The sequence below is a fragment of the Podarcis pityusensis genome (assembly GCF_964106645.2).
Source record: "Podarcis pityusensis genome assembly, chromosome: 2".
Lineage (NCBI taxonomy): Eukaryota > Metazoa > Chordata > Lepidosauria > Squamata > Lacertidae > Podarcis > Podarcis pityusensis.
This window is the reverse complement of record NC_138029.1, coordinates 88,024,839-88,051,633: the sequence shown is the minus strand read 5'-3', so window position 1 is coordinate 88,051,633 and position 26,795 is coordinate 88,024,839. Positions and strand designations below refer to the sequence as shown.

Here is a 26,795-nt window from a genome sequence, read left to right as displayed (position 1 = left end):
CAGTGCAAGTAGATAAATAGGTGAAGCTGCGGTGGGAAGGTAAACGGCATTTCCATGTGCTCTGGCTTCTGTCACAGTGTTCCGCTGCACCAGAAGCAGTTTAGTCATGCTGGCCACATGACCTGGAAAGCTGTCTGTGGACAAATGCCGGCTCCTTCGGCCTGAAAGCGAGATGAGCACCGCAACCCCATAGTCACCTTTGACTGGAGTTAACCATCCGGGGGTCCTTTACCTTTACCTCAACTATGTTGCTGCAATGAAAAAAGGCATTCACATAAAGAATATTTATACCCTAGAGAAGTCTGTAGCCACCAAGAATGTGCAGCACCCTCACCTAACTGCAATTCCCAGAATTATTTGGGAGGTCAACTGGTATAGCCTATATTTTTAAAAGTCTGCATATTCTAACTCATTTTTATAAATCCTCACAGTTGTACTGTTTTATCTATATGCACTGTAATGTTTTTATTGTTGTAGATATTTTTACTGTGTGTGTGTCTAATTACGTTTATAGAAACACACACACATGCTTTTTAACAGGTGGGGGATACATCCATTTTTTAAAAAAACAACAACCCTGATATAGCTTTGTAATGTAGATGTGCCCACATGATACGAGGCTCCTTACGACCCCTTCAGAGCTTTTAGCAACCTGAATCACAAGGGGTGCTAATTTGTTTGGGTGATAACTAAATGCCACAAGGTTTAAAATGCCAGCTGGCGCGTTTGGAAAGGGGGGATCTAACCTGGCTGTGTGTACAAGAGAGTTGCAGAAGGAGGAGGAAGGTGCTGTTAAAGTGTGTCAAGTCATCACTGTCTGAAGGCAAAGGAAAATGGAGCATCAAAGCTTCCTTCATGAAAGGCCTGGCCAAGTGCTCTTGGCAGGGCAAAGTTAACTCTGGGACAGGATGACGTGAGCAGAGACTGCCTTGGGCTATTCAAACATCCCAGCCTCCCTGCTCCTTATTGCGGTTCTTTCCTGTGCAAGCCATCTGTTAGGAAGGGGTCAGGTCAGGCCACTCCAAGGTCATGGTGATGCCCCAGGGCTTGCTACTCTGAACAAGTTCAAGAACTGGATTCATGACTTGGAAGGTATGCATGTGTGTTCCTCTTGCTTTCTTCTACACTTATGCCCACCGTTGTCTCCCCCCCTCTTTTTTTTAAAGAAACACAAGGCAACATCAATTTATTGAAGGAGTCTGCCCTGATTCTCTCCCTCCTATTTCATTAAAGACAGAAAGCTCTCGTTTCAGCACGTGAACTGCAGCTGTGGGTTCAGTTGCATTTATTCCTTCAGTTGCTCCTTCCACCGTCACACAAGTTCTGATGTCGTGCCAAAGGCCTGCTTTTGAAGATCCCCATACGCAAAATATTCTCTGGGGGAGGGGGGAATCAGCTACGCCATCCCACAGAGGGCTTAAAGCTGTTTGTGCGGTAAATCTTGGACATTTGCGCAGGGTGCATTCTGCATTTTGTTACACAATTAAGCAGATTCTTTGTCTTGCGCCCAGAAAAGCATTCCTAGCTTTAAGCAAGGAGCTTCTACTAAAAAGCATACGGCTCTGAAACCACAATCTGGCCTACACAACACAAAACCTTTTCAAGTAAGGCTCCCACTACGTAGCAACAGCATTTTCTTCCTAGGAGGGGCTGTGCAACGCGTAGGTAGACCTTTTGCTTCCTTCACTTTTGTCTTCTGAGGGTTCCTGACAGCTGTCAGGCGCTGTTAGATCACAGCCCAGGAGCCTGCTTACTCAACCTACCATGCCTGCCTCAATTTCTCACTCACCCGTTGGCATCTGCCAGGCCAAATAAGACTTGTTCACGCTCTTCAAAAGGAAGAGGGATAACATTAAAAAAAACAACCCAACCCACTCTCTTAATGCCAGACAGAGAGATGGGTGGAGCAGGCACATCACACCTTATTGTTTTGGCCATCTAGCAAAATTGGATCTGATTGTGGTCACTTCCAAGGTGGGGAGTAAGACCAATGCTCAGACACAGTGACTTGAAAAGAAAGACAGCAGACTCACGGGGAATAAGACTACCAGTGGCTACTCCAGGACCAGAGGCAGCATTATTCCCAATACCAGTTTCTGGGAGAGGACTATTTCTAGTGCTGCTCCTGGTCCTGCTAGAGGGCTTCCCAAGAGACCTCTCTGGCCAGCCTCTGCAGGAATCAGGATGCTGAACTAGAGAGAGGCCTTTGGCCTGGTTCAGCAGGGCTCTTATGTTCATAAGCTGACCCAGGATTTGAACTCACATCTCCCAGAGCTGGGGCACATCTTAGATAGGAAGCTATTGTTATTGACTACGTCAGGGGCCATTTACTCACCCCGTTTCACAAGGGCCAGGCAGCTTTTGTGTAACACAAGGATTAAAAGTTATAGAATGTTGTGCGCTTGCAATGACTCCTCTTTAAAAACACAGTTGAGACATTAAGGCAGAAACGTTATAACACTGAAAAGCAGCCGTTCCGTTTCCTATATGGGTTCACTGGGGAGTCATCGTCGCTGCCGTGGGAGCAGTTATCTGGCTTTCATTTTCTCCTGTTTCCATTAAATTAATTGTCAAAAGGAAGGCAAGAGTAGGTGGTTACGAGGAGAAAATAAAATGTATTCTGGCAAGCTCCAACAGCCACACACAGGGAGTATCCTGTGGTATCTGAACTGCGGAGAGTTTCCTACCTTCCTTGTTCCTAGGTCGCCCTTGCCAGGCATCAGTCCCCTAGAATAAATCACACTGCTAAATGGAGTCTGTGGCCAAGCAGTCAGGGGCATCGGATAAGGTGGCAAAACCTTTACCTGGACTGCACCATGTCAAACTGCTGGTGGGGGTCGATGTCCATTAATGATCCTCCAAACATACCAAAAAAAACCACCACAAATAGGTAACTGCCTCATCAGTGGGAAAGGTTACCAGCAATTAGGTCTTTAAAAAAAAAAAAGTGTAGGGGATTGTTAAATCATGCATGCCTCCCCCTGCAACCTAAAGTGGTACAATCCAGACATAGGATTGCTTAAGTCATCCACTGTTTGTAGGGTATAAACCTATGAGGATAAATCTCTTGCTAGACCAAATCTCTGAGCAACAGCAGGGGCAGCTGCGGACCTTTGGGGAAAGTCATTGTGCAGCAGTAGAGCACATGCTTTTAACATGCAAAAGATGGCAGGTTAGATTCCCCAGGAGTGACAATTGAGTCTAACCTCTAAGAGAGAAATAACTCCACCCAATTTTCTAGATCTAGATATATTTGCCAGAAGCCTCCCAGAATACTTGCAGCCCAAGAGCCTGAGCTATGCAGCAGAAGCATCTGATGCCACTGATTCTAACTTCTGCAAACTATTTGGAGAGGGGGAAAAGCCAACATGCTCACAGTGGAGCTAGCCTTTGGGAGGACTTGCTCCTGATTCGCTTGCTGGATGCTTTGAAAGCAGGGTGGCCAGGGCATGAGAGGAACTCAATCCCCTTTCCAGATACACAAAACCACCAAACTGGCAATTTACCTCCTCTGCCCACCACCTTTCTGTAATTATCAACGAGGCAGAATAAAATGGGTCAAAAAAATTGTGGTCTGGGTGCAAAGTTGTCCTAACAAAAAAAGAAGAAGAAATGCACATCTTCCTCTGCAGATAGTAACACCGAAGTTGCATCATAGCAAGCGTTGTGTGTTGCCTGGACTTTGACACACAATGAGCACTCCCCAACTCTTGCTGGTTCCCTCCACGCCCTTCCACCTTCCCTTTTCGCGTTCACTCACCTGATCACCGTGGTAAAGAGCCTGAAGTGGACTTCGACCGGACTTTCCATGCCAACTGGACTTCAGAATCCTGTCCTCTGCAGCTGGAAAGGAAAGGGGGAAGTTTTAAAAAGTGCCACTAGCAGCTTTGTTTCATGAATGAATGAATATAAACACACATACACACACAGTGTCAGCCTTTGCCAACCTGGTGACCTCCGGCATGTGCTGGCAGGGGCTGTAGTCCCAACAGTTGGAAGGCACCCGATTGGTTGTAGTATATGACTGAGATGCTTGGGTGGTAGGCATCTAAGAGAAGATTCTGCCTGGGAAATGGTTTTCACATGTGCTCTGTTATGCCTGGGTCAAGATGAACACCTAAGCCTGACAAAAAAAACCTTCCCAATGGAGTTGGAAAGCACAACAGGTCTGATAAACAGGTTGTCTCACTTGCTCCACTTCTCACTTTTTCCTCCCACTAAAAATTATTAGAGAAAATAAGATTAGGCTCTCACTTACTAGTTTAATCCCACTCTTCTGTTAGAGCACCTTCAAAGTATCCCTGTGGAACGCCCTCCCATCAGATGTCAGGGAGATAAAGAATTACACAACTTTTAGAACACATCTGAAGGCAGCCCTGTTCAGGGAAGTTTTTAATGTCCGACATTTTATTATTTTTTATATTTTGCTGGGAGCCGCCCAGAGTGGCTGGGGAAACCCAGTCAGATGGGCAGGATATAAACAATAAAATTGTTGTTGTTGTTGTTGTTGTTGTTGTTAACAAGGATTGAAGCTATCAACACAATGAAACATTAAATGGTAAATAAAACAAGAAAGCAGTAGTAGCAAAAATACTAGCAGTAGAAAGCAAAATAAAACATGACAAATGGGCACATGCTGTTTGTGCTGTGGCACCAGTTCTCTGAAATTCTCTTCCCTTAGAAGCGAAGGAAGCCCCAACATTGTGATGTTCTCAGCCTTTATTACAAACTTTTCTTTTCTTCCAGTCCTTCCCAAATTAGCCTATTTTTATCTTTGCTGTTTTTAATTCTTGTTGGCTTTTATGTCTTAATTCCGCTTTTATGATTTGCATTTTACGTTCTGGGTGATATCCCATCAGCACAAAGATATCCACTTGTGCAACAGGACTTTGCCCCCTCTGTCCCCTCCCCACCTCCCTTGCCCCCTCCAAAAACCTGATCCAAAGGGTTGGGAGAACCCCTAGAACAGTCCAGGGGAGGGGGAAAGAGAATGTTCCATTTTACAAGCAGAAATCCTTGCACTGATGACTGAATGTTCACACAGAGCTATTCCACATTTGTTGTTGTTGTTTAGTCATATCCGACTCTTCGTGACCCCATGGACCAGCTGTCAAGTGTCCCTTATTCCAGCGCCATGTCCCGCTGCTGTCCCTTATTGATGGATGTCCCTTAAATGATGTCCCTTAAATTTCAAAGGAAGCAGCTCCTCTCCCTCCCTCCCTGCCGGCCAGAGAGGAGGGAGGTTCCAACTGTGTTGCTTGGCTGTGTTGCTCACCCAATAAGAAGTCTAAGAACGACTGGGGGGTGGAGCTTGCATGCCTTGTGTGTGGCTAGTTAATGCAAGCTGAGGGGGGGGGGCTTGAATGCTGGACGCCATTTTGTTGCACGTGCTGCTGCAAACTTTGCAGTTCAAAGCCAGGCGGGGGAGCCATCTTAAGTTTAGGCTGCATAGACCTTGTGGTGCATGTGATTCAGATTCTATTCAGTTGAACCTCTGGTTACAAAGTTGGTTGGACAGTGTTCTCGAAGCTATCCAGCATGAGTTTGACCAGACTGCAGGAGGACAGGAAGATTGGAGTGCCTGGAACAGGTGAGGCTGCAGGTCCCTTATTTTGGCTGCTGGTTCCTTATTTTCAAGGCTGCTGGTCCCTTATTTTCAAATCTGTAAGTTGACAGCTATGACCAGAGCACACCACATACCACATACGACCCTATCTTTCTGTGCTGCGCTTTTTATCCTGGTTTGTTGTTTAATTCTACTGCATTTCTTTTTGCTTTTTGCTTTTCATTGTCCAGACAGGGCGTAAGACAGGGAAACCAAAATTCTGTGGCTTGCCTTATTTAGTACTTCCCATTTACAGTAACTAAACCCTTCACTCGTCACTTGCAAAATAATTAGACCCCTGTGGGCACAAAGATAAACCACTTCCCGCTGGGCTTGACTCTCCAGGCAATTACCCAAGAAGCGGTGGCTGTCAGTAACAGTCACTGGCTTGCTCAACCCAGTGAACCCTCGGCCTGCAGCAAGGGGAAGCCATTGTGGCGCTGGGATGAGGCCTGATCAAACGCATGCCAAGCTGCCACACTCGGCTGAGCTGCTCATGTGTGAGGTTCTGAGCCTGCGCCACTGCCAGTGGCTTACCAATTAAAAAGGAGAAACCTGTCAAGGCAGATTTTAAACATTCATTCATGGCAATGACTAAGAACCCTATTGAGGCAGGGGGCCAGGATTCTGGGAAAAAGTAAGAAGGGCGTGCTCATTAGTTTTGCTCCCCATAATAAGAACTTGAAAATATTTGTTATTGTAGTAGGCTCAATGTAAGAACACAGGAAGAACTTGCCAGATCAGCCCAGTGGCCCATCTAATCCAGCGTCCTGTTCTCACAGGGTCAACCTGCCGGAAGTTTGCAAGAAGCACCTGAGTGCAATAGCAGTCTCCCCACTTGTGATTTTCAGCAGCTGCTACTCAGAAGCATTACTGCCTCTGTCTGTGGAATCAAAGCATGCCCTTCATTATTGGTAGCTGCCAATGATAGCCTTATCCTTCATGAATTTGCCCCAAAGCCATCCACGGCTTATAGGACGATGCCCAACCCCAGGCCTATGCTCTGTATTCTCATTACTGCTGGGATAACAACAAATCAGCACAGAACAGAACTGACTGGCCCAAACATCTCTTTGTAGCGCTGCTGCTCCTGCTGTAGGTGCCACAGTAGGTGGGTTTCAAGGCGCCATGTTCAAAATAGCAAATCTAGATCTTTTGTGGTAGAAGCATGAATATGAAGAATCAGGATGAGCATGCTAGGGGAAGGGGAGCAAGCTTTTGAACTCCAGGCTGTAAATCATAAGTAACAGACCACTAATCTAAATGCCATTGTCCCTGGCTTGAGAAAACAAGTATAAATGCATGTTCTTATACTGCTTTGTACAGTACTTGGGAAATCAGCTCAGCATACTAAGGGAAGTGGGGGGAGGGGAGAGAAGGTAAGGCTGGTCACATTCTTACACGGTGAATAACCTGATAGCTTGCAGTGGTTGTGGAAATCAGCAGGGGAGGGGGAGAATTTAATCATCCAGAGAAATATCACCAGCCCTACCACATGCTTGTCACGTGACAGAAGGGGAAGTTACTCAGTTTGGGCAAATGCAGTGCCGATATGCAAGGTTGGCAGTTGCTAAAGGGCAAGTGATCTGTGAGCTGATGCAAAAAGTCGGGAGAAAGCTGCAGGTTACTGAAGAAGTGCAATGTTGCAAGTAACCACAACCCATGCCCACAAAGGTACCGTTACGGGGGTGATAGGAAGAGCTTGTCACGAGAGCTTTGCTAGATATGGGGAACCAAGTGTTAATCTGCATTTCAGTCTTCTCTCTGCCCTGTCCTAGATTGTAAATGTTCAAACCTAATCCAAACTGACTGGATTTTGGTACCGTTAGACCAAGTTCTCTTGCTTGGGAAGAGACAGAACTCAAAGCACAAAGGGAATTTCCAATGTCGGTCTCAGCAAGTGCAGCCTTTGCTCCAAGTCAATGCACAACAAAATGTGCACCAAACCACATACAAAAAAAAGGGGGGGGAGGAAGAACTGGCATTGAATTGGACTCAGCCCTGGCTTGACAACACCTAACATGTTAGAAACTTGCTAACTAACCAGCTTTCATACAGATACCTCATGGCAAATGAGAACTGTAGATATGTGTAACTCAAAAACTAGTTTTCAAACTGCCTATACACCTCTCGTGGTGTTAAGACAACTATGTGTTTTAGGCTTTCCTTCACTAAGTACTGGTAGCAATCTGCTCTGTGTGGTCAAGGGAATATGCCCCCTTCCTGCTGTGTGGGCTTGATCAAGGGATTTCTCAATAGAAGGCAACAGGAGGCTAGCAGTGCTGATCTCCTCTAGCCAAGATGATATTTACAATGTGTACAAGAGCATTTGTGTTGGGAAGAGAGGCGGGGAGCACTGGAGCATACACAACAGATCCATGGAACTGTATTATAAAATCAGCCTAGGAGGCTTACTGCTTAATTTGTTCCCCACGTGGCTTGATGAAGAGTTCTTGAGAACTCAAGAGTTTGCACACTATTTCGGCTGGCCTAATTGAAGACAAAAACCATATTGGAACCTCATTTTAGCATCTTTGCAACACCTGAAAACTAAAAGGCAACTAGGCGCAGTTAAGACTTTTTTCCTTCCTAAAACAATAGAGAGTATTGTGATGCCTTAAACGCTAACAGTTTTTCATTACGGCATAAGCTTTTGTGGACTTGGGGTCATTTTGTCAGATGCAAGGAGTGCGATCCTCGGTTGTCAGATACACATTGCACATGGATGTATAAATGACCCTTTGGCGCAGTTATTTATCGAGTTGTCAGAAGTCTCTAAATCTCTCCACCAGGTGGCTAACCTTTGGCCCTGCAGAGGTTGTTGGGAGATCAGCTCCCATCAGCCAAAACCAGCATAGGCAATGCTGAGGGCATGGAAACTGTCACTCAGCAGCATCCATAGGGCCACAATTTAGCTCTGCCTGCTCTGCGCTGATCATAAAGCAGAGATGAAAGCTTGCCTTATGAAAACACACTTAAAGAGCACACTTAAAGAAAGGGGCAAGTAGCCTGAGGGCAGTTACATAATTCTTCATGCAGAGTGCAGCAGGGTGGTATGTGGCGCAGGGCTTCCACTATAAAGAGAATCTCAACAGCCAGTTTTGGGGAAACTAAACATGAAGAGTGGGAATGGGATAAATGTTCGTAGCCCGCCAAGTACAGGAAAAGTTGGGATTCGAGATATCTTGTTTCGGAGAGTGTGCGTATGAGCTGTCAAGGGAACCATCAGAGCAGGATATTTACTGATTGTGCTAGTAGCCATGGCAGGCCCCACTCAAGCACTGTAGTTATGGACAATACAGTGACCTGAATAGGAAATTGCTTGGCTCTGTGACCCAGTTATCAAGCCACTCTATCATCTATCTATCTATCTATCTTCACGTAAGTGCAGAATGCACCCATATGCCATATTTTTCGCTCTATAAGACGCACCAGGCCATAAGACGCACAGAGTTTTTGGAGGAGGAAAACAAGAAAAAAAATATTCTGAACCCAAAAGCCAGAACAGCAAGAGGGATCACCGCGCAGTGAAAGCAGCAATCCCTCTCACTGTTCTGGCTTCTGGGATAGCTGCGCAGCCTGCATTCGCTCCATAAGACACACACACATTTCCCCTTACTTTTTAGGAGGGAAAAAGTGAGTCTTATAGAGAAAAAAATACGGTATATGGCAGATAAGAGAAATGGAAGCAGCACGGTGGGCAGTACAGGCTCATTTGCTGTTCCTCACCACCACCTCCAGTGGAATAGCCAATAGCTATGATGCCGCTCTCCTCCCTCTGCACACTGTTCTGGGGCTTCTCAGATTCCCAAGCTAATTTCAAGGAGGGACACAGGGGGGAGAGAGAGAGTGGAGAGCTCCCTCACACAAGCAGAAGTCCTTGTGGACGGCTTTGGCTGACAGGCTCACTAGGTGAATCCTGACCTTATCTTATCACAAAATCTATACTGAGATGTAGTTACAGGTAGGTCGCTGTGTTGGTCTGCTGTAGTCAAAACAAAATAAAAAAAATTCCTTCCAGTAGCACCTTAGAGACCAACTAAGTTGGTTATTGGTATGAGCTTTTGTGTGCATGCACTTCAGGTGTATCTGAAGAAGTGTGAATGCACACGAAAGCTCATACCAATAACAAACTTAGTTGGTCTCGAAGGTGCTACTGGAAGGAATTTTTTTATTTTGTTTATACTGAGATGCTTATTCTGTCTCAATGTAAGCTTCTCTAGATGTATTTTAAAGGCTGTTTGGTGTGGGTTTTAATGCCAAGAGCTCTCCTGCAGAATTCTGAGAAGTGTGAAATCTAATGAATAACTGCGTCCTAATCTTCACATCAGTCCAGGAGGTGTGGATCAGGTCAGTTTATCTGGAAAGTCAAAAAAGGGAGGGGATTTGCTGAGTAATGGAATAGCTGTGCTCCGGGGGTAGAGCACCTCAGGTCTGAGGTCAAATGCTGCTCTCCAAGCCTCTCTGTCTGGCTCTTGGGACCCTACCCAGGCCACATAACCCAACCATGCTCCTTACCACCCCTGCTTTGCACCCACCTAGAGTGCTTTTGGCTGGCTGCAATATGCCCCTGAACTCTGATCATGGCTTTTGCTTGTGTGGGTGGAGAATAAAAAGGATTGCATGATGTTCCAGACCCCTCCTGGCACCACTAGGCTGGGCTTCAACCAAGGACCAAAACATTGCCTTTCAGGAGACAGCAACCATATATATGCAGGAACCATTCATGTATGTCTGCAATACTCAGCAGAACACTTGGTCTGCTTGGCAAAAGGGGAAGAGAAGGCTATGTAATCTTTATTCTTTTAGAAAAAAAGTAGCTGCTAACTTATTGGTGAAAGAACGTTGAAGCTCTCGCCTGGAAATGGGCAGCAGCCAAGCTTCTTCATTCCACAAGACCTGGCGGTTGTGGTGTTAAAATAAAAGATTACGCCATCTCTTTTGTCTGTATGCTTTTCAAATTTCATGGCTTGGGTCAGAAGTGATGGCATATTTCACAAACACTTGTACATCAGTAAGTGCCTTAATCCATAATACTCCTGTTTGCTTTATACTCAGCTATTCCCAATATTAAACTACTGCAGCCTATCTCAGTTAGAACTAGGGATGGGGGGACCTGTTAATTTTGATTTCTCAGTTTTCCAACCTTAAGCTCAGTTTCCCACATTTACACATCAGCTTGCAATTAGTATTATTTTAAAAAGCCCTCGTGAAAATTCATCAGAATTTGAGTGCTAATTTCTTTTAATAGACACCTTTCTGCAAAGTGTTTTTTCCCTAGTAAAATGCATTTTCACTAATATATGCATCTTATGCACACTTTATCCCAGAGCCTGCATTCTGGTGCATGTTACTTGGCTGGAGAAGTGCAATGCAAAATTCAAGGAAGCGCAAAATTTGAAGAATGGCTGCTTCAGTTTGTGCATTGTTTCAGAAACTGCCAAATAGGTAGGTTCACCTTTAAATGTGAACTGAATCATATTTTCTATTCATAACAGGGAACAGTTTTAGCTGGAACTGGAGAACACCTTACAGTCAGAAATATTATTTTCTGAATGTTAGTGCGGTAGAGAAAACAGGAGGCAGCTGTTGTAAAAAGTGAATGTCCACTCTGCTCAGTGTAGCATTTTCAATTTGCAGAATGTGGAAAAACCTAAAAACATGATTTAAGAATCACTTATAAAAATGGCCCCAAGGGAGCCACAAATGGCTCAGCTACATCAGGGCAGCAGTCCAACTGTGAAGGAAGAATTCTCCCTTTGCCAATGCCACTGCAAGTAGCAGCAAAAGGAGGAGGGGAAGAGAAGATCCGCTACAGCCCTGCTTCTAAAGATAAGCCACCACCCTCCAAATGGTGGCTGATTCAGATGCACACCACCACACACACACAAATAGGAGAAATGACACACAGTTTCGAGGCTGGGAAATTCAGCACAATTTCATTTCACTCTTAAAGTGAGAAGGTTGAAGTGGGAACTTCTGCATGCAGAGCATGTGATCTACCACTGACCTATAGTTGCTCCTGAAGGGCAAGATCTGATTCTTAGTCACCACTAGAAGTCGGGATTACAGCCATCAGCACAGCAGGATTCCCCATCACAAAAGCCTTTCTGATATTGCAATGTCTTGGAATGAAACCACCTGACTTTACGATGCATCAGGTGCTGTATGTGACATCCTTCGTATGCAAAGGCCCTTGAAAGGTTTAGCAGAGACATAGCTGAGTAGCTCCAGGAGTGAGTGTGATACAGCCAAATATAGCCAGCCCCTGAAAGCCCCTCAATCCTGTTCTGTTTAAGTCATCTTCTTCCAGATGTCAAACTCTGATCTAATAAAGAGCTCTATGTAACAGAATATACTGATGTGTATTTTTGGAAGAGTCTCCAAACCAGTTCAAAATTCAAACTCTTAGGGCAGAGATAGACCTCCAGGTGTTGTTCAGGTCCTAATTCCCAGGTTATAAGGAACCACAAAGGTCATCTATAGTTCTGTCAGAGCAGGAAATCCACCTCTACAACATCCCTGATTAATTCTTTAAATTTCTAGGAGTGTGCTAACATGAGCATTACAAAATGAATCTAATGTGTGAAATGCCATCATCTCTGCAATCTGCAAATTGGCCCTGGACAGAATCTCCTCTGTTCCAAATACCCAACATGCATTAGGAAGTGCAGCAACATAATTAACTGATACTTAATAAAGCTGATTGATCCAACTGCATTAAGGCCTTTCCATGTATGAAGAATGACTTCGTGGAGTTCACCACCACTGCCATCAATCTTGCCTGTAGGGCTGAGGAAAGGGAAAATACCACTCCAAATTGGAAGTAATATTCTACTAAACAGTGATGCTATTATTCTCCAGCAGTTTGATGGCAATAATAGCTTTAAAGCCAGGGCCCTGTAATGACTTGCCAGCTGGTTCCCATCACTCTTTTTCAGAAACAGAAAGGAAATCAATCTGAAGCTAACCCTGTTTGGTTTATTATACTAATTGAGTGGGCAGAGGATAAAGAGTGAATGTTCCTCGGAACCTTTTGAGAACATACAGCTTAGAGAACAGCCCTGCTGCTTTTGACGATCAGAAATCAGATATTTATCCAATGCTGACCTGGAAACGATCCCAATGGTGCCCTTTGGCATTTCCATTGGAAATTATGGCAAGTGCATCCCTGCAGTTTCAAAAGTTGGCTTTCAAACTCTTTGCTTTTCCTGGATCAATCTGTACCCCCTAAAACCTAAAATCATTTCTGAAATTTGGTGCCAAATCAAAGAATGGACCTTTGTCTACAAATCAAAGAATGGACCATTTTTTGAGGGCTGCAATATTTAGTAGGCAACAGTACCCAATTTAGTTTGTATTGACTTTCCCTCCATGTATATCTCTTAAAATTAGTCTCCAGCTCTGTTGAAACTTCCCAGTTCCAGCTTGATTTTGGATGCTACTTAGTAAGGAACCTGTGTGCTTCACCCAAGGATGGAGACAGATGGGGATTTTTTTTTATTTCAAAAACTGGGGTCTGTGTGAACCATTGTAAGCTGCTTGGAGTCAGCAACTCTTGAGGCAGCCCAAGATGCGACTTGAAACCTTCCTAGAATCTAGTACAGCCCAATCTATGCAAGCTTACTGCTCCCTCCCATATTCCATCATAAAACTGTGACTATATGCAGGCACCATAGCTTCAGTGCCAGCCAGTTGTTTTCTACCCCACACCCTACTTTAACAACAAGCTATGGAGAACTGAAAAGACTACCCCCCATTTTGTGACATTTTAGTTGGTCCTAATAAATATATTCCTTCACCATGGATTGACTGTACAGTGTGTGTGTGTGTGTGTGTGTGTGTGTGTGTGTGTGTGTGTTTTATGCACAACCCGCAGTGAGGCAATGCATATATATATATATATATATATATGACATGTGTGTACACCCCTCCCCAATACAATCATAATAAAAACCATTAACAATCCCTAAGACATCAACAAAATTAGCACATAGAAATTGCACATAGCCCTGGTTCACAACCTTCTAGGAACTGAAGTGTTCCTGTTCCTCTCTGGAAGCTTTGAACTGACTGAGCTGGGCAGGCCACATGTGTGTGATAGAGTCCCACAAAGGTGTCTCTAGTCCACTTAATATTTACTGGATTTAAAACTGAATTGAAGGGAGATGAGTGTCTGTCTGTCTGGAACATACCTAGTTTCCACTGTACAAAGGCAAGAGTCAGTTTCTAACAGTGTCTTCACAGAGAAGGAAGAAGCAATTACAGGAAAAAGTATGAGACATGAGCTGTATTTTTAACCTGTTGTGTGTAGAGTACTTTTTCCATTCAAAGGCTTCCATTTTGTCCTACTTCCAGTTTACTACACAAGCACCTAACAGATAGAAGCTATCAGCTGGATGAGCCTCAGCTCTTTATACAAAAAAGTACCCCTGTCCATTGGGCTACTTGTGATCTTTGATAAAACAAGCAATTCAAAAAAATTTACTAAGGCAACCCAAGATTCAAGGGGCGGGGGGAAGAGACTGTATACCAAGGCCTCTATTCATTGATTTAATTGCAAATTGCTTTACTTAACCTTTTCCTACTTGTGGTCAGAAAGGATGACAAGTTATGTACGACACTGAGGCTCCCAACATCTGGATTTCCTATTCAAACCCCTGACCTCTTCCTACACTCCCGAGATTTTGCCAGGCATCACCCAAATCTGTATTCACAGCTTCAAGAGCAAAAACCTAATTTTCTTAAAACAACAACAACAACAAACACCACATTTCCCGGAACGCTGCATTTTGCCCCAAAACCAATTTAGCATGTCAAGAACTGGAAAAGCACACACACAGCCTTGCACATCTGGAACCTGATGCGCAAATGTGTCAGGTTTCCTCACAGCTTCAGAGTAGGGCATTGGCTGGACTCCCATTTCTGCCCACTAACCCCCAATTTGTGAGGTGGAAACTGCTGTCGTTCATCTTCCTTCTAAAGTAGGCATGTAGGAGGAGACAAAGGGAAAAGGGCCAAGGGCACTGAACAATGTGGCTCTAACATGCCTGAACCTGTGGTTTGGCAAAAGGACGTGAACATGCCATAAAGAACTACTGTCTGGAACGCAGCCACAAACACTCAAAGAGGGAAATGCTCATTTAAGCATCTAATCATGAGTGCTGAGTAATCCCAAGAACCGTCCATTGCTGTGGACCTATTTGAACACAGTCTCTGTAATGAGAGAAATATTCACTACCTACAACCTTACTATTAATCAGAATGAGGCTGCGCTCCTGAAGGGTACCATTAATTGACTGGGAGACATTTAGAATTATATCCTCTAGAAGAGGATTCAGAAACACGTTATGTCTTTGCTGTAGTTCCCTCTTAGCGTTGGATCTGCGTACTGATCAGACACGCACCAAATGACGAATCCAACTGGCTGGGAACCGAAGGGACAGCGCTCCAGATTTCTAGGCAGCCGACGGTGACATCATGCAGGCTGCAGCCAACAGGGTTTCCCTGTACAGCAATGATTAAGAACAGATCCCAAAATGCAAAGCTCACAACTTTGGACGCAAACCACTGGCTGGGCTGTATGACACACTGGGAATCCAGGGCACAACACAAGACGGCAGGAACGTTTGCTCTCCCATTGAAATCAATTGTGAGATTTAAAGGTCCTTAGCCACGACTGGATCATGTCCTTGGAAAAGACACAGAAGGGGAGTGTACTTGCATCTGTAGGCCGTAGAGTATGCTACTGCCCCGTCAGTTACTAAATTCAGCCACCCCCTTCACTTCCTGTTGCATCTGCCCAAGATATAAAAAGAGGGGGAAATGAAAGAGCTGTCTTAAAGCCAGAAATTATAGCTTTGGGCAACAATTACAGCCACTGGCCTTCCTGGAAGTAGAAATTCTAAAAAGTGATCCAGAAGATCTTCTTTTTTTAAAAAAAAAAAAGTTAGTTCTTGTTGCTTTATGGAAGAGTATTGATTTGAAGGGGGTAATTGTATTTAGATCCTGTTTACCTTTCCTCCTTGGTTAAAGCTAACATTTTAAATGTTCGACAATGACCACAAATGGGGAAAATGGGAAACGCACAAGAGCAGCATGCCTTTCTCTACTGGATTCCTGCAGATCTAAGAGACATCTGTCAAAACTGAAACTGGTTGTTGTTGTTGTCCTTTTTCCAGGCCATAATAAACATATATCGCCCACTGCTCTCTGGGGCAGTCCAAAATTAAGAGTATTTTCATCTGTAATGCTAACATGCATACAACTTTTATCCTGCTCTCAGTAATAGGGCCATATGTAATACTGTTAACAAAGAGCAGAGAAGGACCTAAGGTCTAGACTTCTTTTCCACATGGGGCATTTTCTTGTCACATTGGTTGAAGAGTTGCTTCCCCGAACTATGGTGCTCCCAAACATCATCTTTTTTCTCACAATAAAAGGAAGCTCAGAAAACCAATATTCTGGTCAACAGACCCATCTCCTTGCCCTCCCCTCACCCAACTGTTGCCTCTGTAGGAGCTATACTAGACCAACATGCCTTATGTGATGCACGCCACAGAGAGTATGGGAAATGAAGTAGAAAGACAAAGCTTAAAAAAAAAGAGTATTAGCTTGAACATCTCTCTTTGTCTTAAAGGCTCTCTCAGGAGATGCAAGGAAGGAGGAGCCAGCCTTCACGACACTTTCTCACTGTCACCATTCCTTAGTCCACATATTATGCCATAAACTGACTTCATGGTTTTCTCATTTAAAGATAAACTTCTCCAAAAATAAATATTGTTTGGTGGAAGGAAGCAATTTAGGCTACAATCCTAATGTTGTTTACTACTGAATTCAACAGGACTTACTTCTGAGTAGACATGGTTAGATTGTGCTGTTAGACAGAAAATGAAGGTGGGTGCATGCAAAATTCATGAAACAATTCTGTAAAACTGTCACACTCAAGTTGCCTATCCCTTTCCTAAAAGCAGTAGTGGGGAACTTCAACCAAGGGCCTAAATAGACCCAGCAAGGGTTAGAATTTAGCCCACAAGGCTGATTTTACACAAGCTACGGCCCCCATGCCTGATGTCACATATATGCAGAAAAGGCCCACTTCAGTATTGTCCCTAGGTGGCAATCCACTAACCATGGAGGGCCTCCTCCAATGATCATAAAGACCAGCTGGGTCTGTACAGGCGAAGTCTGTCCACCAACTTTGGCCAACACGCTCTTCGTGCCTTTGGTTGTGTGCTACACTGCCCAGATGTGGAATGCAATGTGACAAGCTTTTTACTCCCAAATCTACAATTGATGCACCCCTGTAAAACTGATGACTGGGTCCACCCTGGCTCCACCCTTCGACCCCCTTCCCCAAACCAAGCTGTTCCAAGAAATCTTTTTCTGAATGGAGGCAATCCAGCCACTCCTGTGCCAGCCAGGCCCTGAGCTACATTGCCCTTGAATAGCACCTTTATTCCTAAGCACTAGGGTTCCCTTCCTCTAGATGCATCTCCGTCTCCTGACTAAGGTGGTTTCCTTTGCCAAGTGAGACCTGCATGCTTGTGGTCTGACAAAGCAGCACACAACAGGCAGGAGTCTGTTCCGAGCGGCTTGGACAACCTACCAAGCACGCATACAGACATAACACGTTGCCTGTGCAACGTAACAGGAGGCTGTTGACTGGCAAAGTCCTGTGTCTGGCACAGCTGCCTCAGGAGGTTTCTTGAGGGGAGCTGGCAAAGGGTGGCAGTGGAGTAATAGGCCAGAATGACATTTTCTAGTGTCACTGAGAGGGAAAGAAGAGTCTTAAAACTAGGGTAAAGAAAACAAAACCATCTGAAACATCCCCAAGAGATTTGGGGATTTCAGGTTTCTGGCTGAATGGGCATGAAGCCAGCTCTCACACACACCCCAAGCTGATGTTCATTGGGCCTGGAAGCAGCACTGTGTGGCTTAAGCCCCCAGGAAACCATTTCCCACAGAACTGGAAACCTGGGATACTGCTCCTGAAGTGTTATAGGGCCTAATCAGACCTTCTTGCTGCCAGGGAAGTTTGGGAAGAAATGAAAGTGGGCAAGTAGGAGTGGCGATGAGGGGGTAAAAGAAAGGAAAGACCCAAGATCTAGTAATGTCCCCTAGCTGGCTGAAGAACTGTGGCAGGGAAATCTCTAGGCCGTGACATGTTTGTGATCAGGGCAGTCATGTGACCTACACTACATGTGACAGTCCTGTGTTTGATTGGCTGTCCAGTCCAAGTCTGGTTAAAGCTAAAGAACCATAAAAAGTAAGAGCAGGAGCTCCGAAGCTGCCTGTCAACTGTTAGCAGCACCTGGTCAGCAGACTGAGCAAGCACACAGGTTCCCTGGTGACTGCCCCACCATAATGAGATGTGTTGTATTTCTACTTGACTTACAGAAATCATTTCTAAATTTGCATATATATATCAGGGTCGGACTTTGCTAATATGGTGCCCTGAGCGATGACTAAATTTGGCACCCGCTCCTAAAAATTTCTTATTCCCACAATAATTCCTTTTGGTACAGCCGCTGCTGCTGCTGCTGCTGCTGCTTCTTCATCGTGCCCCCACGGCTCAGTACCCTGTGCAGGGGAATTGTCCACATTGCCCTAAATCCGGTACTGCGTATCTCCCTCCCCCCCCCCTCTCTCTATATATATATCACACACACAGAGTCCCATTGTTATGAAACTGAAAGTTTATATGCTGTGAGCTGCCCCACTGCAGTTCATCTTCCACCCAAAACTACATCATGTGTCTCACTGTCCAATGTGGCAAAATTTCATAAATGATGTCATTATATTGTCCTTACATTATTCCACCATGTTCATTTCAGAGCAAGGAAAACATCGTGCAATTTTGGGGGGGGGGGGGGGGAGAGCACACAATGTAATCCAGTACATGTTGTTTTGTGGACTGAAAACAACAGTGGCAGCAAACACCAATTTTATGTGCTGGGTTGATTTCTGTTACTGAAACACAATGAGTAAGTGAACACTGGCAATTTATGCTCCCCTCACAGCTCTCCAGCATCCCTAGAGAAGAGCCCGAAATGGGCAGAGCAGCCAGGTTTCAGCTGAGTGAACTATGGAGATTGTGGCAGTCTGCATATTGGCTCAGGAGTAAAAATGGGGAGAACACTGACTGGCTGTGTTGCAGTTCGGAACAGGGACAGGCATGTTAAAGGACTGCTTTCCTGACTTAGAAGAAAAGTGTTGCAGGAGGATGTGCTGCTGTTAAGTTTCAGTTACCAGAGAAACCAGATATCTCCAGGAAATAATGAAGTGAAACAACTGTGGTTCTCTTTCTGCATCTCCCTGCATGCTTTCCCTAATACCCCTCAGTTGTTAGGGCTCCCAACAGCTGCAAACTTCCCCTTTTTATTACTTTTTTAAAACAAAGGATAGATACTTCCATGATGTAATATCAATTATAAGCACCCTTTCATTCCTGTCTCCCCAGGCTCACCCACACAATACTGCCCAGTCCTCGTCTCAGAGTGGCTGTTTCAACCAGGTACTTCACAAATAAGCCCAGGACAGGTTGAATGAAATTATGCAGCAGCCAGCTGGTTTTCCTGTCTCAGAAACAATTCAGTAAGTTGTGGGTGAATAGTTCACAAATAAAACTGTCCACTATCTAGAATGTCAGGTGAAAATCTGGTCGTCTGAATGGGCCACCAGAGATCTAGGACAATATTATACCATATCGTCTCATATCTGGGTTAATTTCAATCTGAGCTAAGGCCTGATTTTGACAAGTGCCTCAAAAGCTAAGTGAAGGACCACTCAATGCTATTCATCGTCACTGAGCATGAAATCCTTCTGGACAGGCAGCTGGGACTGATGGCACACTGAGTTGCCATGACTCTGTACCTACTCTAAGGGCAAATTCCAGAAGATGGCTATGGGGAACTGGTGTTCAACCCCTCATCACAGGATCCTATCTAGTCCCCATTCTATTTCATATCTGCATGGAAACTGCTGGATGAAGTCACCTAGAGAGCTGGGCTGCCATCAACAAGGTTTCTTCTTATTATTTATATTAAACATTTATATCCAGGTCTTCTCCTCCAAAAAGGAGCAACTAATAAAATATAAAAACACCAGGAATCCATCATTTGGGGAGAAGAGACTCAAATGCCATCCAGGGTTTCTGAAGTGAAAGATGCCACTATATCAGATCCTGGTTTCATCTGCCAACTGTAAACTAGGCCGTGCCAGTAAACTCCCAGCATTCAAACTGTTCTCGAGTCTTCTTCCACCAGAAGAGCTTCTTGACCTGAAACCTTCCAAGATCTTCCCACCTTTGCACAACTGCCTTTCCAGAAGCAGCATGCAAAAACGACAAGGTGAGCTCCAGCACAGCTTCAGACAAAACTCCTGCCAGGCCTGGCTTGGAAATCACACTGACACTTCTCCCGCTTTTGAGACAAATGGCTTTTTGTAAAACAAAAAACCCAGAATAGTGACGAATTCCCCCCCCCCTGCAAATTGTTTGCTGTTTGGGGGCATCACTTTCTCTTGCTTATTTGGGGTACCTGTAACTAATGCCTGTCTTGCAACAGCTGCACAATAAACCTCTGGGGATCCTTTTATGTGTGGTGCTAGCTTGAAGAGGAGCAAAATTCCCCAGCTCCAGCTGAGCCCTCTACAAAAAAGGTAGGCGAATGGAATCCTTTACGGGTAATGCCATTCCACACCCTTCCCTTTCAGCCTGGCATTTACATTTTTCAGCTTTCAGCACACTCTAGGTGGTTCCAGCTCTCAGCGAGGGCAGTGCCAGATGTGAAATGAGGGATGAAATGGTGCAAAGGGTTTGCAGTAGAGTTCCAGGAAAGAGATTCTGCAGAGCTGCTGCCAGTCTGTGTAGAGACTGTGTTGAGCTAAACAGACCAATGGTCCAACTTGGTGTTAAGATAACTTCCTATCTACCATTATTTTAAAACAAATCTAATTTCTATACCACCCTTCATCAAAGGATCACAGGGTGATTTACAACATAAAAACACATGCTATAGCAACAAACAAAAACAATACCCCCTACAGTTTAAGAGGCCATTGATTGTTTTATTAGCCAAAAGCCTAGGAAAAGAGGAATGTATTCACCTGGCGCCTAAAAATATGAAATGAAGGCGCCAGGCAAGCTTCCCTGGAGAGAGCATTCCACAAGCAGGGAGCCACGTCAGAAAAGGACACCCTAAAGACTTCTCATAGAGGAGGCACATGAAGGAGGTCCCTCTGTAAATAACTATCCATGTCAGACCAGACCACTGCAAAGCAGGGTCACCTACACCTAATTCGAACAGCCTCCCCCAATCATGCCTTTGTCCACTGTAAAGATTAATCTCAAGCCCACTGGATACTAGGTTCCAAACAGTTCTGTAGTTTGGCTGTCCATGGCACAAGCCGTCCATATTGGTTTGTGCCAACTCTACAGACTCAGTACAGTGGCACCTTGGGTTACAGACGCTTCAGGTTACAGACTCCGCTAACCCAGAAATAATACCTCAGGTTAACAACTTTGCTTCAGGATGAGAACAGAAATCGTGCTCTGGCGGTGTGGCGGCTGGAGGCCCCATTAGCTAAACTGGTGCTTCAGTTTAAGAACAGTTTCTGGTTAAGAATGGACCTCCGGAACGAATTAAGTACTTAAACCGAGGTACCACTGTACAGCAGGAAGACAGAACTGCCTGTTTTTTGGAAGACAAAACAGAGCACAACCCCTCCCTCTACACACACACACAATGAACTGTAGGGAGACAAAAGATAACAAAATATAATTAAATATTCCTTTGTGCCTGTAGACAGAGGATTTTTTGTTTCGTTGTTTTTGTTGGCATGTGATAAACCCTCTGTTGTGTAAATACAAAATTCACTTCCAATTCAGGATTCACTACTGAAAGCGTAGACAGACTGATAAAGGGGCTGTGGAAGTCTTCTGAACAAACAACATGGAATTTTGAACTGCAATAAAATTTAGTGTATATAAGGTCTTTCTCAAAATCCATGTAAACAGTTTTTTTTCCCTCTCCCTCCTCCCTCTTTCACACATGCACTCCCTCAACTGAAGAAACAGCAAAACTGCATTTGGGGGCAACTGGGAGTTCCTCCAGACATCCCATCCGCTGAGCATTCAATCCTGATTTGCTAGCCCAAAGCTTGTGTGGAGGCTATACTGTGCTTGCTCTTTATCAAGCATTTGTCCCAATTTGATTGCACAGAGGTTATAAGATTTCACATCAACTGACTGCCGTCCCACATTTTTTAGCACATCCCCTCGTCACTTTCCTTACCACAAAAGAAGTTCAGAAGTTTTCATTTTTCTCAAAGCAGATTTGTATTGAAGAACACTTTAACATACTCTAACTGACTGCCAGTACGCAACTGAATCTCTCTTGGAAAATGGTGGCACAGTCTGGAGGTGACCATGGCACATGGGGCAATGGGCTATATAGTTTGCATGGAATAGCAAATTCCCCTTTCCCTGTACAGACATTTCCAACTTACTGTTGTCAGCGGGAAACAGTTCCATACACACTCCATTAAAGACAGAGTTTGCATGGGTCCTTCCTTTCCCTCTCTTCACCCCACACCCCAAAATAAAACAGGCTGCGGCTCCTCCATGAGAGAGCATGTGGACTGCTAGAAAGTAATGAGAGCTGCTTGCTCACCCACCTCATCCCCTGCCGATAAGGAAAGCAAGTTTGTGGCCAACACACACACATACTTGGAAAGGTTTGATGAGTCACTGGTTCATATGCAGCCATCCAGCAAACAGCAGTAAAAAGTTAGAACTCTCTTCCCTCAATTCATTTAAAATTATTTCTTTGGGGGGGGGGGCAAAAAGAAAGCAGCAAGTCCAGTTGAAAGAGAGCAGAAAGAGGGGTGGGGAAGTAGCACCTAAAGGAAATTATTATAACCACAGTGGGTGCCAATGTAGTGCAGCCTCTGATGGAGGTGGAACAAAGCCATTGTGGCTAGTAACCATTGATAAATAGCCTTATCTTCCTTTTCCCCCCTTCTAAATTCACTTTTAAACCACCCAAATTGGTGGCCATCACTACTACCTCTGGTGGAAGTAAATTCCATAGTTTTGTGAAACTAACTTCTTGTGAACTATGGAGATGTAAAAAGGTACCCCTGCCCGTACGGGCCAGTCGTGACCGACTCTAGGGTTGCGCGCTCATCTCGCTCAAGAGGCCGGGAGCCGGCGCCATCCGAAGACACTTCCGGGTCACGTGGCCAGCGTGACGAAGCTGAAACTGGCGAGCCAGCACCAGTGCCGCACACGGAAACGCCATTTACCTTCCCACTATAAAGCGGTACCTATTTATCTACTTGCACTTAGGGGTGCTTTTGAACTGCTAGGTGGGCAGGAGCTGGGACCGAACGACGGGAGCTCACCCCGTCGTGGGGATTCAAACCGCCGACCATATGATCAGCAAGTCCTAGGCACTGAGGTTTTACCCACAGCGCCACCCGCGTCTCATGGAGATGTAGGGCACAATAATCATACATCTCTCTCTCTTTTCTTTTACTCTGTGGAGCAATGCCTATGGTCAATATAGGCACCCTCCCTACTCCAAAGAATAATATATGTATTTAAGAAAAAGCCATTTAAAGCGGGGGTGGAGAACACTGTCAGAATTCAAAATCCATATGGTTTTTGTATGCAAGATCCAGAAGCAGGAGACTGGGTTCCTGAAAATGAATTCTGCACTCCTATTTCAATTTTTTTTTCATATGGATCCCTCCAGAGAACTCCTTTCATAAAGCAAAAAACGTTTTCTGTCCCAGGGCCAATTCTGACGTACTGTTAGTTATTCCTGGCAGCATAATTTTTGGAGACTGTAGTCAGCTATATGATGTGCTCCTACCAGGAGACGCATTCACTGTTAACAAATTTAACAGGCATCGAGACAGAAGAAAAATAAATGCCAACAACCACAGCTAAGTCATCTCAAAGAGCTGGGTTCCAATTTTTTTATTTTTTTAATGTGACTGCTAAGTTGAAAACTCTTCTTTTCCACTGCTCTCAGGGACAGGAAACAGTCTGGATGAAGCTCATTAGAGCATCAAATAACTGTCCTTAGCTTTTAATTTCCTTGCCTCTGAATTTCAGTCTTGGCCACTTTCTGAAACTCACATTTTATTCTATTTTAAAATAACATACAGCTATATGCAAATATTTGTGATTGAAGAAAAGCAATTAAACCAATTCCAGATGTGTTAAAAGTAACATTTAGAAGGAAATAAAAACTTCAAGTCTGCCATTTCCAAATTTGTTTGCTTTGGGCAAGATGCAATAGCACATGTCATCAGATAAAACTCCCATTATGTGCAATGAACTTAGTGCTTTTCTTTTATACTTCTGACAGTAATCAATGCATATGCCATTTCACCTTTTCCTCAAATAGAGAGTCCGTTTCCTGCTAAACAAAAGGTAAATGAAAATTTTGCCCGAAAAAAATTCTAAATACCTGGAGTGCCAGCTTAGCTTGTGCCTGGCAAAAGACTCAACACTGCCCACTTTTTGCTCTTTGTGGTATCTGCACCTGTGCAAAGGTTCAAATCGAATTTTTTTTGGGGGGGGGGGCAAAGTGTGAGACCCTGTGGCCATTAGCAACTTTGCACCTGAGCTTGACTACAGCTGAAACAGCAAGAAAACATCCAGCTTTTTCTTTTTTTCCCAGTGTCCAGATGCCAGTAAGGAAATCCTCCACATTTTGAGAATCATAAATGCATTTGTTTGGGGATTTGTGTTAGAAATTCAGGCTGTTCGCAGACAGACATTTATTGTGCAATTTGAGCTGCTTATACACACACTTCTTCTTCTTCTTCTTCTTCTTCTTCTTCTTCTTCTTCTTCTTCTTCTTTTTGCAGCATCCACACAATGTTGTCATCAACCTGATAGCCCATCCTTTTTTGTAAAAAAATTTATTCGGATTTCTCCTTACCTTAGAAAACCCAATGAATAAAAGTAACCTGTTGTACATCTGGATTCACTGATGGCATTTAGATTTGTTACAGCATGCATTTATTTACTGACGACGACGATGGTGGTGGTGTCACTTCTCTTTGCTCCAGCCCTTCTACTATGATCTTCTGATATTCCCTCAACTTCAGGCAGCTGATTATCCATGAGTGGTTTCTGTGCAACTGAGAAAAGAGTTCAATGCCCAGCTAGGTGAGCAAAACCTGGTGTGTGCATCTCTTTCCCATGAAATCGCCACCTTGCCCCTTTTAGGAGTCCTGTTCGTGGGATCCACACAATTATGCCACACTCCTAAGTGGGAGTCACTTAAATGTTCTCCCAGCTGTATCAAAACTGATCACGAATATGGGGTGCTTAATGTTGGCTGGGAGAATAAAAGACCCCTCAGAGACTGAGTGGGACCCTGAGCAGGTGAACTGCCATTGCTTGTCTCAGGAAGGCTGGTCTGACAGAACACATCATCTTATCTTTTATAGAAAGAAGCTGGAGCAACCATGGAAAACAGAAAATTTGAGCCCGGACTTGAAAATGTAAACCATATCACAAAAAGCTTTGCAGTAATTAAATGATAAATCCATCCTGTATTTTAAAAGTTTTGGTGTGCAAGCACACAAAATGGGTGAGCTTTCTGCCCAGAAATTATGCAGTGTTCACAGCTATTCATTTATACACCAGCTTGATCACAGCACACCCGAGAGATTCTTTGAAGTTTTGAACTTTTGCAATATCTAATTTCAGAACTATTTCAGAGTTCAGGAAAACAAACACACAGGAAAAGGGCAAAAATAAGAGTTCACTGTGATTGGTTTGCATGCCTCAGATCAGACAGTCTCTTTTCAGTTAAGAGAATTTGTTTGGGGGTGGGAAGCCTGGCTTTTCCACTGAATACTGTTGTCACTGTTTTGCATCCTGTTCCAACCATGGCAGGCCAACATATGCCATATATTGTGACCTGCTCTGGACTGGACCTATTTTATTTTGCAGTTCTAGGCAGAATGCAAAACCAAAAGCTTAATTGAGCTATTGCTGGCTGGTGGTTGATGGGCTAATCCTTACCAGAGACCTACTAGTAGAGCACAGCTGGGGAACCTGTGGCTGTCCAGATGCCATTGGACTCCAACTCCCATCAGCCCCACACAATCTTGGCTAATGGTCAGTGCTGATTGGGGTAGTAGTTCAGTAGAGGTTAGGCAGCCACCTGCTGGGACTGCTCTAGCTCTGGGGATATTCTGTTTGAAGTTGGGTGTTGGACTAGATAGTCTACAAGACCCTCTTCCATCTAGCTCTATGATTTGACCCTTAAATGGCACCAGCAACATGCAAAGACCCTTGGTTGGCCTAATACTGACATTGTCCAAATATGGATTCTGGAACATCCTATTATCAATACTAAGGAAAACTTGGCTTCCATTTGCACTCCTCTAGTGTGGTTTTGCTGGAAAAGGATACCTGAAAGATGGAATTAAGGGTTGGAAGCATAAAATGACTGGCAATGATTGTCACTGTGAAGAGTGAAAAAAATGTGTATATATCAGGATTAGTTGGGCTTTGATCACTTGCGCTGAACTTGACCTCTGGTAAATCCTAATTAAGCCAGACAGTTTCCTTACCTTAATCCGATTCAATTGGGTTAAGGAACAATGACATTAAAATCAGCTGGTATTATTCACTACAAAAAGTGTCTGTGACCTGAGGAAACCCAGCTGCCAGAATGCATTTTCTAATGGCTTGGAAATTCAGTGGAGGTAGACATCTCAGTAGGGGAGCTTTCCCTATTTTAATATAGAGGGGGGAAAGGGAGGAGAAGGAGGAGAACTGCAGCTGTGAAATGCCTTTTCACCAATTCTGCTGGCTTTGAATAAAGGCTTGCTGTGGCTGGCTCCATATAAACTGGTGACGACCCAACAGAATCAGGCTCCCTTAATGAGCTTAAGTGCAGCTAAGGCTGAGTTAGATAGTAAACTATGGAATGCATCCCCACATTCAAAAGAAAAGGTTCTAGACTTCATGGGCATTGAGGTCAGTCAGAAGTAGTGATGGCAAAAGTGCCAAGATCGGGAATATGCAGGGTTGCCCCTCAAATTATGGTGTTTTCCCATCCATTTTGTCTAACTAGCTGATTCAACTTCTGTTTGAGCCAGAGTCTTGCCCCTGCTGCATTCAGGGAGTCCTCCATCTCCCACTCTTTAACCC

General features: G+C 44.4%; 1 protein-coding gene across 1 annotated transcript in view; it reads right to left on the bottom strand.

Annotated features, from left to right (window-relative positions):
- Positions 1-26,795, bottom strand: part of CHST13 (carbohydrate sulfotransferase 13) — a 46,089-nt gene that overhangs the window by 4,609 nt on the left and 14,685 nt on the right. The window contains exon 2 of the mRNA XM_080996956.1: positions 3,761-3,843. Coding sequence (XP_080853082.1) covers positions 3,761-3,843 — 83 coding nt within the window. The remainder of the gene's footprint in view (positions 1-3,760; positions 3,844-26,795) is intronic.